Genomic DNA, 18,521 nt, shown 5'->3' with positions numbered 1-18,521 from the left:
TGCCCCAGCAAAGCTAAGACTATTGGATGAGGACATTCTGGTTGCTTGAAAGGTGCCAATAATATTGCTAGTAAGAGGGTGACTTTTTTTCCTCCCAGGGAGAAGATGGTGCCCCAGGCAATGGCACAGATGGATTCCCTGGATTCCCGGTGAGTTGCATTCTACTCCGAAACACTCAAAATGTAGACTACATTCCCACTTAACGTGCCTCTGAATTAACTTCCTATCTCCCTCTTCCTCCCAAGGGATATCCTGGCAACAGAGGTGACCCTGGAGTAAATGTAAGTGTCGCTCTCCCTTACTGTTTAGTACGCATGCACTCCAGTCTCTCTCGTGTGCCCAAGAGCTGAAAGCATCAAGCAGTGGATTCAAATGGATTATAGGAATTCAGCAGTCACAAGCAAAAATACAAATAGAACTGATTGCATTGCTATGGCAAATCGATGAGCATGGCTTTACTTAACAATTTTTTTAAAAAAATTCCAAAAAAGCAAGTAATATTTTGAAGTTATTTGATGTAGAGAAAAGTTTCTTTTGCCTTTGAAAGGATATTGGTTGATCAGTCCATTCGTTTATGAGAAGCAACTTAATTGAAGAGTGTTTTCTTGGCTCAGTCCTGTTCAAGCTGTAAATGGTGCAATAATTATAGAGAGCCTGGCATGTATTTATTTATTCATTCATTCATAGAATGTATACCCTGCCTTTCTGCTTTCATCAGGGCCACCAAGGCAGCTCATAGATTAAAAACATTTCCTAAAACCATTAAAACCAAACAAACACAATTAAAATCAAGCTAAAATGCACCTACAAAAACATTAAAACATCAATTAAAACATTGGGCATGAAGGAGGGATCACTGAGTAAATGCCAGATGACACACAAAAAAAGTGTTCACTTGCTGGCAGAAAAAGACAACAGGAGGAGAGAATTCCCTGGGGAGAGAATTCCAAAGTTTGGGTGCCACAATCAAGAAGGCCCTCTCCCAGAGTGCCATCTGCCAAACCTCAGAAGGTGGGGACAGCTGAAGCTGGGCTTTAGAAGATAACTGTAGCAGTTGGGTGGGTTCAAAAAGGAATAGACAATCCTTCTGGTTTGCTGGTCCCAAGCCGTATAACCTTAAAGGCCAATGTCAGTACCATGAATTGTGCGTGGAAACAGATGGGGAGCAAGTGTGGATGGGCGAGACTGGAGTGAAATGGTCCCTAGCATTGCCAGTAAGTGTCCAAGACACTGTGCATGGTCACTCGCTCCTCCCAGAATGTGGCCATAATCAGGGCTTTTTTTCAGGGGGAACGCGGGGGAACGGAGTTCCGGAACCTCTTGAAAATGGTCACATGGCTGGTGGCCCCGCCCCCTGATCTCCAGACAGAGGGGAGTTGAGATTGCCCTCCGCGCAATCTAAACTCCCCTCTGTCTGGAGATCAGGGGGCGGGGCCACCAGCCATGTGACCATTTTCTCTGAGGGCAACCCACTGAGTTCCACCACCTCTTTTCCCAGAAAAAAAACCCTGGCCCTAATATTTTCAGTGCAGCAGAAGCAGATGATTACACTGAATGTAACGTTAGGGACAACGGGCCCGATTCCAATGGGCAACTTGAATTTGGCTACAAGGCTGATGCAGATGGCAATCGCCCTCCGCATGCAATTGAGCATTCCAACCAGGAGCTGGATGTGTTGTGCCTGCAGCGGCTCCCTCTCCTGTGGAGTTGTCATTGGGCTGCGTTGGTTTGTAGACTCCTCCTCAGAGGTGTCATCTCTGTCTTCTTCAGGGCACCAAAGGTTATCCTGGTCCTAAAGGTGACAATGGAGAAATTGGAGACTCTGGAGATGAGGTAAGTTCATAATGGGGTTGAAGAGAGGGGTCAAAAGCTGGATTTAGGCAACACAATCCGTGCATTTTATGTCGGCTGTGCAGACATTGTTTTAAAGATGGTCAAAACTCTATAGTAAAATCAAAGAGTTGGCTTTCTTTCCATACAGTATACTATAAAAAGCAGTGGAAGGGATGGAGAAATGTGGTCATTCTTTCAATAGCAGCATGGCTGGAAATAAATTCAAGTCTCTGACGACTGTGTTGAAGGTCACCCCCTCACAATGCCCAAAAAGAAGAGACAGTGGCTTTGGAAACGGGTGTATGTATTGGGAGAATGGAGCTTCCTCTAGAGAAAGATTCAGGAACAGTTCCTAGGCACATTTTTTATCAGGGCAAAACACCTCACATTTCACAGACGTGAAGAAGCATGAGGCTCACATGGTGCGTTGTTCTTTGGAAAACTTTTGAAGAGATCACATGGAAAGCATGACATGTCGTCATTAATATTGGATTCCCCTTTCAGAAAACAGCTAAAATTAGACGTGAAAAAACGCAAGTCTACAGGGCACCACTCTCTAGCTTTCGAGAACATTTTAGGAAAGAGAACATACTCAGATATATTTAAACCAGCCCAGAAATAAGAAGTGATCCTCACAAATGCGCCTGAAAAAGCTAGAAACCCGGGCAAAGGAACCCTGAAAGCTCAATAAAATGTGCTCTTCTTTCACAGACTTCTTCTCTAACGTTGAAAAGATCTTATAATGCAGCTCTCTCCTCAAAAAAACAAATGGTTCTCTTTTCCAGGATGGCTTAGATCCTGTCCCAGGCCTGAAAGGAGCCAAGGGGTACAGAGGCCCAGAAGGGCCCCCGGTAAGTAACAGAGTTTTAGAACATAATTCTCCCTTCAGGTTATGGATTGTACAAAGGAACTTCTGAGGCCCTCAGAGACAATGTCATGAGAGGGTAGGATGAGTGCGAACAGCAGTAACTCACAGTTTTGTTGAGAGAGATTTTAGGCCACGATGGGTAGAAAACTCGACCAGAATCGAGACCAAACGATTTCCCAATATCCTTAAGTGCTGAAGCAACATGTTTTCCAAGTCTTAAGAGGAAATAGGGCTGTAGGACTTAACTTGGAGTACTATGATCGGTTTAGGGACCCAAAATACTAGCCACACCGTCATTTACATTGATAAAGATTCTGATCTTCCCAGCTCCTTGATAGCACAGGATCGCTGTAAAGTATCAAGAGTATTGCTTGTACAAGGGATGACTAAATAAATGAACTGGACAGGAGTTTCCCTTTCTTTTAGGAAATTGGCAATATTTTTTTTTTAAAAACGTTGGTGGCTGTAGTTCAGGTCACTGAATCTGGCATCCAGGGCCTTTAGAAACCTGTGGAAACCGGTGGTTTTAGTGGAATGTACTTTCTGGGGATTTATCTTACATGCTAGCTTTTTAAGTCTGCTCCATACCAAGCTCCACACAGCTGTTTTAAAAGACTTAGGACACAATGCAGTTAAATAACGACTAAAGCAAATGTTAAGTTAATAACGTTTCATTGTTTTCTGTGGGAATTAGTCATGACTTACTTGAGCTGCCTCATCAAAACAATATGAGCCGGTAACATAACAAGCATCTTTTTCCCAGACTTCTTCCTCGTACCACCCAGGCCCAACTAAAAAGCATATGGAAGCAAATCCCCCAACGCCATGGGGCAAGAGAGCGGAGGACCCACCAGAATTCCCCCCCCCTCCTCCTCAGTAGCCCTGTAGGCAGCTCCAGCACTAAAGAGAATTGGCTGCCTTGAAGAATATTACTTTTTTTCATGGGGATTTCATGGGCTAGAGCCCACTTCATGAGCCTTTAAGGCATCACTGTTTTTCCAACAATAAGCTAACTTGGCTTCCCCCTCTGGAATTTGCCCAATATAATGGAAGATTTTTGTTTTCTAGGGACCCCCGGGACCTGTCGGCCCGCCAGGACCAGATGTAAGTCAACCGCTTGTCCATCATTATGCACAAAATTCCTTACACTAAACTACTTTAAAACATGGAGGACTAAGTGGGCTGGGAGCTATTCAGCAGAGCAAAATGGAACAGAAGTTCACTGTGGTAGTATAGTATAGTGGCTTGTTTGATAAAGGCCTAGTCCTCTTCTTTTGCAATTTCTTGACCTTTGCCGAGGACCGGTAATATTGGACTGCCACTGACTAGATTATCTTTGTCTTAAGATCACCGTAAGCTCATCAATAACAGCTGAGGTCAACTGAAATGGGGGACCACCTTGGCAGACCCAGGTCTCATATTTTCAAACAAGCCAGGAATGAATGCCCATTCTCAGCACCTTGGAGTACTTGCTGGACTCAGAAATCAAGTTACAAATTACAATGCAGTCTTCACAGCTATGGTTTTTACCATAGAGTTTCTGGTGATTCCTAGAGAGGACTGACATCACTTATGGGTTTTTCCCAGAAGTGATAGCACACCATTGTTGACAGTACCCCTCCAAGTCCCCACCCCACCTCTTGGACTCCTGTCGGCAAACTGCTCAAACAACTCTGGATTTTGGGGGTAAAAACAGCATTATAGAGGTACACCATGAGACTCCAATCTCATACAAAGTGATTTGAGCAGCCCTGTGGCTTCTCACAGCCCCCCGACTTGAACATATCCTATTTGCCATATTTCTGAGCTTCCGGCATTCTAATTGGAGAATGATGACAAAAACTGGCTGGCTGACTGTAGTGAAGAACTTAGCTAATTGGAGACAGAAAATGAGTTTGTGTTTCCAAGATTTAGTTGAGGCCCATGTTTCTTCCTTCATTTTTTTTTTAGGAATGTGAAATTTTAGATATCATCATGAAAATGTGTTGTAAGTATTGGCTTCAATTCTTGCGACATTAACCAGCACACCACTGCATGTCTATCTTGCATGCTTCTTTAAATAGCCATTTCTGGCCTGTGCTAAAAAGGGCATGGCCCTTGACTGCAGCCTGCCCAACTGTCCAGGGCGGGGGAAGTGAGAAATTTTGCCATTTGGGTGGATAAGAATACAGAAATACAGAGTTACAGCATAGGTTGCTAGTATCTTGTTCAGATGTCATTGGTACATCAGGAATTTTATACACTGTTGAGGTGGGTGCATGATCCACAAAGAGTATGTGTGTTCGCACATGCACGAAATCTCTTTTCTGTGGATGGCCAGTAAATGTGAATTCCTTGTGTCAGCATCGAGAGACTTCATGGTGACTTTATGACGCCATTGTGCTGCTGTTTGAGGGTAGGGGTGGTAGTGATTGGTTTCAGAACATCTTTGACATATCATTGACCATTTCCACATGACTTACCAGTCTCCGTAGTGTTGCGCAAAACACGCAGAAGATAGTGTCTTCTCGCGCGAAATCGCGAATTTTGTGTCATCTTGCGCGAAATCGTGAGTATCATCCGGGAGTTTTGTGCGACATTGCATCTTCCTGGTGCGATTTCGCGCGAGGAGACGCTATCTTCCGCATGTTTTGCACAACGCTACGGAGGCCGGTAAGTTGAGTGGAATTGGCCATTGCTTCCCACCAAATTCTAGCTTCAGTTTCCAAGAGGTGGAATGATCTCAGCATACGCCATGAGTCATCAGAGCAGCCATAAGGCCACAAAGCTAACGGGGTGACCCTCGAACTATTGCTGTTTTAGGGCTCACATACAGCTGTCTGGACAAAACAAAATAGCCCCATTAACAGCATCTTGCCTTCCATGGAAACTGAATCTATATATCGCTGCCATGGCGCCTAGTTCAGAGGTTCAGACTTTTAAAGTTAGTTGTCCTTTATGTTTTGAAAGTAACAGACGATTCTGTCTGCTGTTGGATGTCAGCAAAGCAAGCACTTCCTACAGTCTGTAAACCATCAATATATTATAAGAAAACTTATTTATAGTGCTTTGGGGGAAATGTCCTCTGTTCCTGCTGCCTGCATGTCATTTTTAACTAGCTGGGAAACTTTCTTGGATTTGTGTGGCTTTGTAAAATTGTGTGTGTATATATTCACATTTTCTTCCAAAACGTGCTAGCTTAGAAAACAGGCGACCGGAATGGTGGGGGAAAGGGGCGTTAACTGCAGACACAGTTGAATTAATTCTGGCAAATATTGTAAAGGAGGTCAGCCAGTGATAACTTAGGTCCTACTTACACACTGCAAGGTCCTCCTGCCCTTTTCTCGTGGTTCCCTCTTTCCATTTCGTAAATAATTATGTGATGGGATTGAGAAGAAACATTCGTGACCGAGACCTGGGAGGCATTTCCAAGTGTACCTTAGATGAAGGTATAAACTCCTCTTCAGACTGTCCTCTTAACTAAATCTGGGCCATTTCCACACGGCTTACCTTCCCTCGGAACGACCCGGAACATCGCACAAAAACTGCGGAAGATTGCGTTTTCTCGCGCAAGATTTGCACGACGTCGTGTAAATCTCGTGTGAGAAAACACAATCTTCCATGTTTTTTGCGCAATATTCCGGGTCGTTCCGAGGGAAGGTAAGCCGTGTGGAAACGGCCCAGTTCTCTGTAGACATTTAATTGCAGCATTCTTTATATTTGCATTTCTTCTCTGAAACATTGGCTCTAAAAATATCTTATTTTCCTTCCTTTCTTCCAGCTTGCTGTGGTGAGTGTCACACATGCAAATGCTTTACTAACGTGGTTCCGTTTTCATGTGAGAATCCTCTTGCTGGGCCCAGACAGGAGATGCTTTCTCGTCATCCCTACTGCTTCTGTGACGTTCTGGCTATTACCTCCCGTGGGGTCCAGCCCTATGGCTGTCTAGCGCTACAACCTGCCGCAATTTTAAATTAGAGCACTGTGGATACATACGCTTGGCCCCCAGAGCTATACAGCCTTGTCTTAAAGAGGCATCCATCGCTGGGAATTAGGAGAGCCGTTCTTTCACTGTCAGAAAATGCATTGGCAGGGATAAGGCAGGTGGCTCAGAAAAGCAGTTCAGCATGAAATGTGTTTCCCTTGAAAGGTTAGTTGATCACCCACTTTCGCCATTTCCTCATCGACTTAATTACATCCGGTTGCATGGTGATTACAAAAGTCACAGAAGCTCATGATTAGTTTTCTTTGAAACCACTGTTTCATCAGACTTAATCTTGAAATTTTGACTAAGCTTAAGGCTTTATGGCTGAGCCTGGATTTGGGCTTAATATTCTATGGTCTTGCCACGGCCTGAGAATCTTAATGTAGAATCTTAATTCTGGCCCTTTTCAGGCATCCTGCTATTCTCTGCGTAAGGAAGCTTAACGATGGTCTGATGCACTGTCCAAATCAACAAACTATGGTTTGAAATGAGCTACAATCAGAATCCACAGTCTAAATAGAATTTGCAGACTAGGGTTTGTGCTGCAAACAGTATTATGTGATCTGAATTGACCGAACAATCCACAGGAAATTTCTGCAGGCAGAAGGGATTTCTGTCCATGAAGTGGGACTTCCCTGCTTCTCCCATTCCTGTTGCAGCCCGAAATACCTCCCATATGGGGAGGGGGTGTCCAAAGATCTGCAGCATAATTGGGGAATCAGCAAAACTTGCTTTCCCCCCATCCTTAGAAATCCTGGGATCCAAGCCAGAGTATGCCAGTTACTCCTGTTCCAGAGACCACCACACCTGGATGAGCTGCACTGAGCCATAATTTGCCAGTACATTTAGAAGCTTAAACTACATTTAGCACAAACCCTGGTTTGGCATGATGTCTGAACTGAGCCTTAAATCAGCAAGGGGAATGAGGCGTTTTGACTGGTGGGGCAGCTGCCACTGGGAGCTTCAGGATCTGAGAGAAACCGAATTTTCCCCATCCCCAGTTCTGCATATGGTGTGATCCTGTGCTTTGTTTCAGAATGCAAATGCGGCCCCGTTGATGTTCTCTTCGTACTGGACAGTTCGGAGAGCATTGGCCTGCAGAACTTCCAGATTGCTAAGGATTTCATTGTAAAGGTCATTGACAGGCTGAGCAGCGATGAACATGTGAAGGTACGGCTTGCCATCCATTATTTCTCCCTGCAGTTCTTCTGCCCCAGCCAAGACTCTTCCTGGCCTTTTGGATTTGAAGAAGCTCTCTTTCCATATACTTCCTGTCATTTGAAGAAAGGGTCTGTCTGGACAACAACATGGTTTCCATCATAGTGCCCAAGAGCTGCCCACCATCCTTGGTATAGTCAGTTGCAGTAATGTGTATGCAATGAATAACATCGAATGTCTCTTTAACAGTTTGACCCCAGGGAGTCACGTGTTGGTGTTGTGCAGTACAGCCATGAAGCGACCCAGGAGCTGGTGGCCATGGGAGATGCCAACATCAACAATATTGGAGAACTCAAGGAGTAAGTTTAGATCTGGGGCCCATAACTAGGGTGGAAACACACTAGCTGAATTACGTGTGAAAAGCACAGGTTGGGTCATGCAAGCTTCCCTGGGAGTGGTAGTCTTACCCTTTCCCTTCTCTAAGCTCTTGGAGGAAAACTGAGCTGAGTGGATTTTCTTACAAAGAACAACCGCTCAACTGGAGAGATTCTCTCTTTCAAAAATCCACTCCGGTTTTCCTTCAGGAGCTCAGAGATGGGGTGATGGAGGGAATCTGCACTGCAATTCCCTGCCAGGAGAAGACGAATGGGAGGGACTAAGTTTCTCACTCACTCGTAAAACACCTCGGCTTTTTTCCTGACTTTTGTTATGTTGTTCCCCACCCCCATCCCAAGTTCCAAAGGATTTTTGAAAGAGAGAGAGTGTGTGTGTGTGTGAAAGAGAAAGTCCCTCCAGCTGCGATTCTCCCTGGCTGAGAATCACATTGAGTGGCTGGTTTAAAAAAAAACAAAAAACCTACATTTCCCAGGGATCTTTGCAGGAACCAACACATGCTTGTGTGTCTCGTGAGGTTTTACTCTCAGAGCCAAGCTACAAGTGATGCCTGACACAGGTTGGACACTTGTCAGCTTCCCTCAAGTTTTGATGGGAAATGTAGGCATCCTGGTCTTGCAGCTGTAATGGAGAGCCAAGCGGTAAAACCAGGACGCCTACATTTCCCATCAAAACTTGAGGGAAGCTGACAAGTGTCCAACCTGTGTAAGGCGTCACTTGTAGCTTGGCTCTCAGAGAGAGGGATACTTGTGCTCCTCTGCCTACACAACGCCTGTGTATGATGTTGGAACCCCTCTGGAAGCGTTCCTGCTAAATGCTGTCAATAAAAGGCACTCCCAAGCGTTTCTGTATGAATCCCCTCTAGCCCAGCAGAACCCCCACAACAGAAATCCCTCTCCTAAATTCCTCCCAATGGAGAATTGGGAATGGTTCAGGTCAAGAAATGACAGCCTTCCTTTGTGACTTTGCTTGAAGAAAAAGAGTTGAGAGAGGTTTTTTTAAGGTAACATATTTTGTAATAAACTTTAAATCTGACGGCTTACAACCACACCTGTAACTGAGAGGGAAACACTTTGAACAGGGAAAGCTTTGATCTACAGCCTTTTCCTCTCTCGCGGGCATGGGGAGGCAGACCTCTTCTTGCCCATAGGCAGCCCCGTGACCTTGGACAACGTCTCACTCACAATAATGCACTGCCTAAGGGACCCTCTGGGATCAGGGTTTGTAATAAATCAAGATGCTAACTTCGTCACCGTATGAGAGCCAAAGTGGTATAGCGGTTACAGTGTTGGACTAGGATCTGGGACACCCAGGTTCGAATTCCCGCCCTGCCGTGGAAGCTTACTGGGTGACCTCGGGCCAGTCACACTCTCTCAGCCTAACCTCACAGGGCTGTTGTGAAGATAAAATGGAGAGGAGAATGATGTCAGCTGCTTTTAGGGCCCCCGTGGGGAATAAAGGCAGGCTATAAATTAAGTACATAGAAATATGCTGGACCTAACAACCAGCAACATTATCTCGGGTTCATTTACTTCCAATGCTATATAAGCCCTGAAGTGTTAACAATGCCCTTCTACTCTCTACATCACACAAACAGGCCAGTCCCTGCACAAAAATAAATGGGCATAAATCTGACATTAAAAATCATAGTACTCAGAAACCAGTGAGAGAACTTTTTATTCTTCCAGGACATTGTACCGCTGTCTTAAGAGCTGCAGTTCTTGTGCAGAGTAGCTTCAAAGGGAAATTACAATGCAAGATTGCAGAACTAGAGTTCATTAACAAGTTCAGGACACTGGGCCTCCCCCTGCTCCTCGGGGCTAAACAAGGACGTAGGATCCTTACGTCATTGCTGATGCTAACTTTCTGTACTTCCCCATTCTGTACGTATCTCCGAGCTTGAATCAAGCTGATTAAGTTTTGTACTACAGCATCACCTGGAAGTGACGTCACATCCTCCCAAAATTCTGCCCTCCCTAGGCACTTCCCCCAAATCTCCCATTCTAGAGGTGCCCATGTGTCATCCTCCTTTATTTTCTTAAGGCTTTTGCTCCAGTGGGCAAAGGGCACACGCTGCACCCAGAGCCACAATCCCAAAGACTCTACAGTTTGAATAGGAAGGGGCACTCGGCTGCCTTCTTTATGTGAGAGATGCACTTTCACTAAAATTGACTTTTGAGTTAACTTCCAAATTTAACAGTACTCTGAATGGCTCAAAATTAAAATAGTAATATAAAATGAGTAAAATAATGAATATGATCACGACAAGTGACGATTCTAAAGCAGTAAAAGCAATAAAAAAAATCCTGAATAATAAAGCAGCAGCAGAAACAGTCTTAAAAACAATATGAGGTGATGTTAGAATAATAAAGCAATAGTAAAATCAAGTCTCCAGTTCAGAGGGGATGTGAAATCACTTAACACAATGTGAGTTCAATTAAAAACTTGAGCAGTTTTTCATCTCTTGTTTCCACGGAGATTTTTTCTCAGAGCAGCACACACACTGACACAAACCCCATCCCAGTTAGTTGCATGAAAACATAGCAATCAAATCCCCTGCCCCCTGCCCCCATGACTGCATCGTTGTTCAGGGTCAATAAACATGACTGTCTTGCTTAGGATTTGGATCTTGGAAACGGATGGCATTTCATGGCTCTGCTCACTGATAACTGTTACTTTGGATTTCTAGTGACAAGATTCTGTAATTCCTATGGTAACTAAAAGTGTTGTTTCCATCTTTAGTGTCACAAAATAGTTGTGTCAGTTATATTTTGAAGACAACTGCAGGGGAAAATCTCTAGGCTTTACAGGGGAGGTAAGAGGCAAGCCATGAAAGAAGGAAATAGGGCAGGGGGCCCCAGCATGGCGCCTTTGGGTGCCATAGCACTTTTCGACACCTTCCTTGGTGCCTGCCAAGTCCTTCTAGAAAGTGGGTGGGGCTTTTGCCCAGCAGGACTTCTGACTGGCCATTGGAGATTTGTTTGGATGTGCAGCTATTTTAAAATGTTGCTTTGGCAGCAGTTGCCATCACAGTACAAGGATCTTCATTGTGTGACTGAGGTAAGCTGTGGCAGCCATTTTGCGGCTGTTTCCACTTTCTGCGGCAGCCATTTTGTGGCTGTGCCCACTACACTGTGTCAGAATTCCAAAGATTCCTGCAGGCCCAAAAGGTTAGAGGCCCCTGAACTAGGAGATGAGTCCATATGTCTTTGTCCAGAGGGAAGCTTTACTTCAAGGAATTACCTCTGACTCTTCCTGCTTTTTGGCTTGTAGGGCTGTGAAAAACCTGCACTGGATCGCTGGTGGCACTTATACTGGGGAGGCCCTGGCGTTCACCAAGGACCAGTTGCTGCAACGGTTTTCCTCTGACAACAGAGTGGCCATTGTTATCACAGATGGACGGTCTGACACCCTTCGGGACCCAGTACCACTGTCCGCCCTCTGTGAAGTCAATACCCAGGTGAAGCCAATAACTGGGTGGAAAGGGACGGGGAAAGAAAGGCAAGTGGGTGGGTGGCGAAAGGTGGTGTGCCAATGTATCTTCTGAGGCAAAAGAAAAAGGATCCAATTCTGGGCAAGTATAAGAATTCAGGTTCTCTAGACACGATGGAAGAGGTTTCCATACAGGCTCCTTTTCCTGCCTCTAACAAAATTCAGCACCAATATAGACATGGTAGGGTACATGTCAAAAACTTGGTGAATGTTGACATTTACTGGCAGTCCTCGTTTTAGAAGGCCCATAAATTATGCTTTCAGAAGCAGTGTTTTGAGGATCAAAAATTTCCTTCCCCAATGCCTTAGTATTGAAAGAATTTTCAATACCCACATCATACAGATTTGGGGACTGACTTAGAGGTGGAGCTCTCTGCATAAGCTATAGTGGTTAAGGAAATAGACACTAAGGAAGGGGGAAATAGAGAAAAATAATGAATGTCACCTGTGGGCATTGAGAAGCTTCCAGCGTGTAGCCAGGGAAGTCCAGGGATCGTAAAACAGCTGTCTGGGGCATTCCTAGGCTTCATTCATTCATTCATTCAATCCTAGGCTTGCCCACCATCTTGTAATGCCTTAGAAATCCCATGTGTGTGAGCAGGGCTTTTTTTCTGGGAAAAGAGGTGGTGGAACTCAGGACCGCACAATGATGTCACTTTGGGTCAGCTGGAACAAGAGGGGAGTTTTTTAAAGTTTAAATTGCCCTCGGCGAAAATGGTCACATGGCCGGAGGCCCTGCCTCCTGATCTCCAGACAGAGGGGAGTTTATTTTTTTTTTTTGAAAAATTTTTATTGGGTTAGACTCCATTATTTCCACATTTACATTCGATTTTCCCCAATTTTTTCATCTCTAACCCCCTCCCTTTCCCCCCCCTTTTTGTTGACTTCCAACAGCTTTCCAACCCTTTGTCCCCTTTCCCTTACTTTTATTAGCTTCCTCTATCTAAAACAAATATATATTCTCCATTATTCTAAGCAGTACATCCTTAACTATTTTTAACATTATATGCCCAAACTGTAAGCCTTTGTTTCCATCTTAGATAAACAATTTATCCCAATTTTTCAATTTCAGGTATTTCTATATATCATAAACCATATAGATCATACATTCGTTTATATCAAACAATTTGACTTATTCTCTACATATATTACTCATTCTATCTTTTTATAATAGTTCTATATATCTCTCCTCACGTAGTCAATCAATTTGACCCATCTATATCTTCAGACATTCAGTTTGGTACAAAACTTGTCAGAAAAAAAAGAAAATATTGTTAGTTAATCACTCCTTATATTTAATCCTTATAATTAATTATTTTCTCTATGTTCTGTTTGTTAACCTATATATATCTGTATATATGTCAATCTATTAATCTGACTGCTTATTAATTCACATTTATCTCTTCTCCCCCCAGACAGAGGGGAGTTTAGATTGCCCTCCGCGCCGCTGCATGGAGGGCAATCTAAACTCCCCTCTGTCTGGAGATCTGGGGGCGGGGCCACCGGCCATGTGACCATTTTTAAGAAGTGCCGGAACTCCGTTCCACTGCGTTCCCGCTGAAAAAAAGCCCTGTGTGTGGGAGTGCTTTGCACTGTTGGAGCTGCAGGTGGTATCAGGAAATCAGACAAAAAGTAAAATCATTAACTGCACGTTCTCTGCATGGGTGGAATCTCATTTTATTTTGAGAGCTCATTAGGAACTTTTGATAAAAAGATTTTCCAGTGCTCGGTAATGACACTTGTCAGTGGCAACCCAGGTACAATTTGCGATGGAGGCAGCTAGTCCGCCTCTGTCTGTAACATCTGCACTGGAGTAATCGTCTGTCCACACGTCCAGTATGTTTGCCAGGGTAGCTCTTGTAAATTCTTCAAGTCAAGGTGAGTGTTGCTCTTTCTCCATCAGTAACATCGGAAAACATACACGATATAGATTTTTACAACAGTGAATATTTGTTGCCTTATAGGTGTACCCCTTGGGTATCGGCGATATTTTCCACTCTCCTCCAAACCCTGAGCAATTATCAAGTATTTCCTGTGGGGGATTATCTATTCTACGAGAAAACTATGCCGAGCTTCTGGACGACAATTTCCTTCATAATATTACCTCTTACATCTGCAAAGGTGGGTGAGAGGTCTCTGGGTACTGATTTGGTCTGCCAGCTGTCGCCTGTTTATAGGCAGATGCCCGAGGAAGTGGCCGGCTGGAAAAATTGAAATCCGGGTCCTTACTTTAATACAATAAATGCAGAAGAGGTGATGAGAGGCAGGTTGAGAGAAGGGCTTTGAGGGTAGTCTGACTGTCTCTTAAAAGGGGAAGCACGGTGCTTTTAAAGGTATGACTAATTAAATCAGAATATCATTTTAAGATATTCGCGGATGGCGTTAATTAAAATGAAAGCATCATCGACAAGAACCGCCATATTTTAAATAGCACTTCACTGTCTTGTTACAATGTGTTCGTTCAACAGTCGTGAACCCTTGGATGTGGAACAGGAGAGGTAAACTAGAACTGTTCCAAAGGTGGGAGTTATATTCAGGTTTGCAGACACAATACCAGCCATATACAAAGCTTTGTCACTGCTATAGCAGTGATCTGAGCTAAGTACAGAGTCAAAGGAAAGTGAATTGTGCTTTGACAGTTCTTGTACAATTGCTTTGGAGCAGGGCTTTTTTTTCTGGGAAAAGAGGTGGTGGAACTCAGTGGGTTGCCCTCAGAGAAAATGGTCACATGGCTGGTGGCCCCGCCCCCTGATCTCCAGACAGAGGGGAGTTGAGATTGCCATGTGACCATTTTCAAGAGGTTCCAGAACTCTGTTCCCCCGCGTTCCTGCTGAAAAAAAGCCCTGCTTTGGAGTATGAGCACTTACAAGGCACTTCTTGTGAAATCAGTTTCACATTTGCAGATATAATTAAGCATGCACGAGACCGTTATCTACTATATCTACTATATACCTAGCTTCTGCTGGTGTTGGATTTTTGGTTTGTACTACTATACCAGTTATGGGATTTATCTGAAAGCTGCTATTGACAGCTATTGTGTGCTGCTGTCTTTCAGAAGTTGCATTATATATTTATTAATGTTTTTATCTGGTTTTAAATTAATATGTTTATTATTTTATATATGTTGTATTCTGCTCTGAGCTCGTTCGTGGGGAGAACGTATTAGAAATGATGATGATGATGATGATGATGATGATGATGATGATGATGATGATGATGATGATGATGATATCTGTATAGTGGAAGGAGGATCCAACCATCCCCCAAGGAATCTTTCTCCAGCCTAAGGAGTCTTCCATTGGAGGAAGAGCCATTTAAGTTGGAGGAAGGCTCCTTCGATTGGAGAAAGGCTTCAAACTTGAGCAAATAGGAAATATTTTTAAAATAAATAAATAAATGTTGCTCTGTGGAGTGGTAGGATATGGATAAGATCTACCTCATTATAATTAGCACTTTGACTTTATTGTAAACTGTTTTGGGGAGTTTACTGAAAAGTGGGGTACAAATGCTAAAATACCGTGTATATCTGGCATCTCCACGAAAGGTCTTTTATGATGTTAACAGTGACAAAAAACAGGCAGGGATGGTATCCGCACAGGCTTAGGAGATGCTTGTAGATGCTGAGTAATGTTACGGTTTGTGGCCCGAAGGATTTTTAATGCACAAGGGAGCTGAATAAAAGCCATCTGTTGAATGCCAAAGGTTGCCTGTAAATAAACAAACTGATTTGATGCAATCTTGTTTTTGGTTGGTTTACAGACAAGAAGTGCCCAGACTACACTTGCCCAAGTAAGTATTCTGTACAATGCTGTCCTTGTGCCTTTCATCTTCAAGCCCCTTCAGCCTCCTAAGTTGACATGAACTCAGGAAGCTGCCTCGTACAGCATTGTCCAGTCCAAAGCATGGCCTCTGCCCCTGAGCCACAGCCCCTTCCCATATTGTTGTTCTGGGACATGTACTGTCCAGGCTGTCTGACACCCACCGTATGAATTCAGGCATTCTGGAAAACTACATTTCCAGGACACTCATGCACCAAACATTGCTGATGCCGTGATCTAACTGCCAGAGAGGCCTTGTACAGTCCTCTATTGGTCTGCCCAGTGCTGCTGCCACCAGCAGCTAAGTCAGGGAAAAAAGGAGAGTAGTGGCAGGCTGAGAGAAGCAAGAACTTTTTGTGAGCAAACCTAAACTTCACCAGAGTATGGGTAAGTTCATTTTTTAAAGTTTGCCATTACAAGCCCGTCATCCTCTGAATTTCAGGACCATCACTAAACTTTGGTTTCTCTATTGCTTCTTTTTCTGTCACCGTCTTGTGCTTTCCGCCCAACTTGCATGCTTTTTTTGTGCAACACAACTAGTATCTCATGACCCACAGCCTCAAAAGGAAGTATACATATATAAGAACCATTTTTGCAGAGCCTGAATAACTCACAGTAATGATAACTTTCTTGAAATGCCCCCAAAACAGGCACTTGCTGTAGAAATGTCATTTAGCTATGTAAGGAAAGCAGCTTCCGTTCTAAACCAATATCACCCCATCCCTTTTGGGACGTCTGCCTCCCTTTTATCTCAGAATGTTCGCAGAGTTATTGTGCTGAGCTGTTTGTTCTGATGTGAATTTTGGGACCAAGTATCTATGCCCCTATGCATTGCACTCTAACAGAAGAAGAATTTACAGGTATACAACATGTACAGCAGAGTTAAAAGCCAACCTCTCTTCTCCTTTTAGTCTCCTTTGATGGCCCAGCCGATCTCACACTCCTGGTGGATAGTTCTACCAGCGTCGGAAGCCGTAACTTCGATACCACCAAAAAATTTGTGAAGCGCCTGGCAGAACGCTTCCTGACAGCAGCCAAACCTGCAGAAGACACTGTGCGCGTTTCTGTTGTCCAGTACAGTGGCAAAGCTCAGCAAAAACTGGAGGCGCGGTTTGAACATAACTACACCGTGATTGCCGAGGCCATCGACAACATGGTATTCATTAACGACGCCACAGACGTGAATGCCGCTCTCAACTACGTCACCAACTTGTACCGGCAGTCTTCCCGCTCTGGGGCAAAGAAGAAGGTATTGATATTCTCCGATGGCAATTCTCAAGGCATCACTGGAGAAGCCATTGAGAGGGCTGTTCAGGGGGCCCGACAGGCGGGCATTGAAATCTATGTACTGGTTGCTGGCACTCACGCCAATGAGCCCAATATACGCGTACTTGTGACTGGAAAAACCACTGAGTACGATGTGGCCTACGGAGAGAGACACCTTTTCCGAGTGCCTGATTACCAATCTCTGCTGAGGGGAGTCTTCTATCAAACTGTATCCCGGAGAATAGCTGTAAACAACTGAGGTGGAATATAAAGGAACAGAATATATAGATTCTAAGTTTTTAAAAAATAAAGTTAGCAATCGACAGAACCCATATTTTTATAAAAAGCCCACCCATGTCCCTGCTTTTGAGCTGCATTATGCCCTTCCTTAATTTCTCTTTTCCCATGAATTGTTGTACTCTACAAGGGGGGAAATGCAGGTCAACTTATTCTTGCTCCATATTTTTGATTGGGGAAAGCTTGGTTGATAAAACTCAAGAATCTTAAATGCACTACCTTTATTCCTAAGACTGATAGCACATTTCACATGGATGTTAGGAGCCTCTTTCCAGAATAAAGTTATCCTTTATCTTGCTGACACAATATTTTTAAAGTTTTCTATTCTTTTATTTTCATAGTAAGAAAGACTGTTGCCTGGGCTGCCCAGCTCCAGAAAAATCACTGCCCCTTAAGGACAAGGAGACAGTTGTAGAACATCACCCGCTCTCTTCAGGGCAAGAGTGGCGATTGCTAAAATTGTAACCTTGTGTACTCAATCCAGATCAGAGCAAGTTGTTTTAGAATCATTTAACTCAACAGCATCAATGCAAACTAAAGTTTAGTTACTGGGCACTTATTCTCTTCTTACACCCGATAAATCAGAGGCTCTGAAAAGCTGTCTTCCAATTAGCATTATTTATCTGAATTATTTGAAATAAAATTTCAGAGAAGCCTGCAGTTGGCTTCCGAGAGCCACATCCTGTCCAATGTGAGAGTCTACGCTGGTGCTAATCCTTCCTCCCTTCAGCCAGAGTTTACATTATATGTTTGCACAGTCATTCCTGAAAAAAATATGTCAAAATCGGGGAATGGTTTAGACCATTTAATTCAGTTTTTCCAATGGTGCTCTTGCAATGAAATCAATGGACATGATTTTCAATATGGTGGCTTTTAACTGTTTTGTAATCGAGATCCATGTTACCACTTTTATTTTATTTGCTTCCTGTGTTTTTACTGTCCAATGTTCACATCCGGATTTCGTTCAAATAAATTGTTTTCCACAATTTTGGTGGGAGGGGAATCGCCTTTGTTTCACTGTCGCTAACAAGGAACGGTGTTTCACAACAGACAGAAAGCACCATTCACTGGAAATGTGCCTTTTCACAGCATCTGTAACACCAGAAACTGGGGTGGGGGGAGGTCTCCTTCCTACAGAAAGGCAGCACAGATCTGTTCAGCTTTACTCAGGGTCTTACGAGATGCCTGCTAATTTTATGTTCAGAGCTTCCAGTGATTTTTAAAAACTTTGTTTTCAAGTGTAGGGGGGCCTCATCTTGATTCAGACCGGAAGTGGGGTGGGGATTATGTCCCTCCCCCCCACACACACACTATTTTCCTGTTCTGTAAAATTCCTTAAGAGCCACCACTAATAATCTGGGCCGTTTCCACATGGCTTACCTTGTCTCAGAACAACACGGAACATCGCGTAAAAAACACGGAAGATCGCGTT

At 43.8% G+C, this 18,521-nt stretch overlaps 1 protein-coding gene across 1 annotated transcript in view; it reads left to right on the top strand.

Moving 5' to 3' along the window:
* Positions 1–18,075, top strand: part of COL6A1 (collagen type VI alpha 1 chain) — a 65,005-nt gene extending 46,930 nt beyond the window's left edge. The window contains exons 23-35 of the mRNA XM_054978062.1: positions 99–149; positions 246–281; positions 1,771–1,833; positions 2,619–2,684; positions 3,770–3,805; positions 4,652–4,688; positions 6,462–6,470; positions 7,702–7,835; positions 8,073–8,182; positions 11,490–11,676; positions 13,673–13,829; positions 15,468–15,497; positions 16,438–18,075. Coding sequence (XP_054834037.1) covers positions 99–149; positions 246–281; positions 1,771–1,833; positions 2,619–2,684; positions 3,770–3,805; positions 4,652–4,688; positions 6,462–6,470; positions 7,702–7,835; positions 8,073–8,182; positions 11,490–11,676; positions 13,673–13,829; positions 15,468–15,497; positions 16,438–17,051 — 1,530 coding nt within the window. The 3' untranslated portion in view covers positions 17,052–18,075. The remainder of the gene's footprint in view (positions 1–98; positions 150–245; positions 282–1,770; positions 1,834–2,618; positions 2,685–3,769; positions 3,806–4,651; positions 4,689–6,461; positions 6,471–7,701; positions 7,836–8,072; positions 8,183–11,489; positions 11,677–13,672; positions 13,830–15,467; positions 15,498–16,437) is intronic.
* Positions 18,076–18,521: the final 446 nt, after the last annotated feature.

Source organism: Eublepharis macularius, chromosome 1 (assembly GCF_028583425.1).
Source record: "Eublepharis macularius isolate TG4126 chromosome 1, MPM_Emac_v1.0, whole genome shotgun sequence".
NCBI classification, from domain to species: Eukaryota; Metazoa; Chordata; class Lepidosauria; order Squamata; family Eublepharidae; genus Eublepharis; species Eublepharis macularius.
Note: the sequence above shows the minus strand (reverse complement) of the source record. Positions and strands in the feature narration are given on the sequence as shown.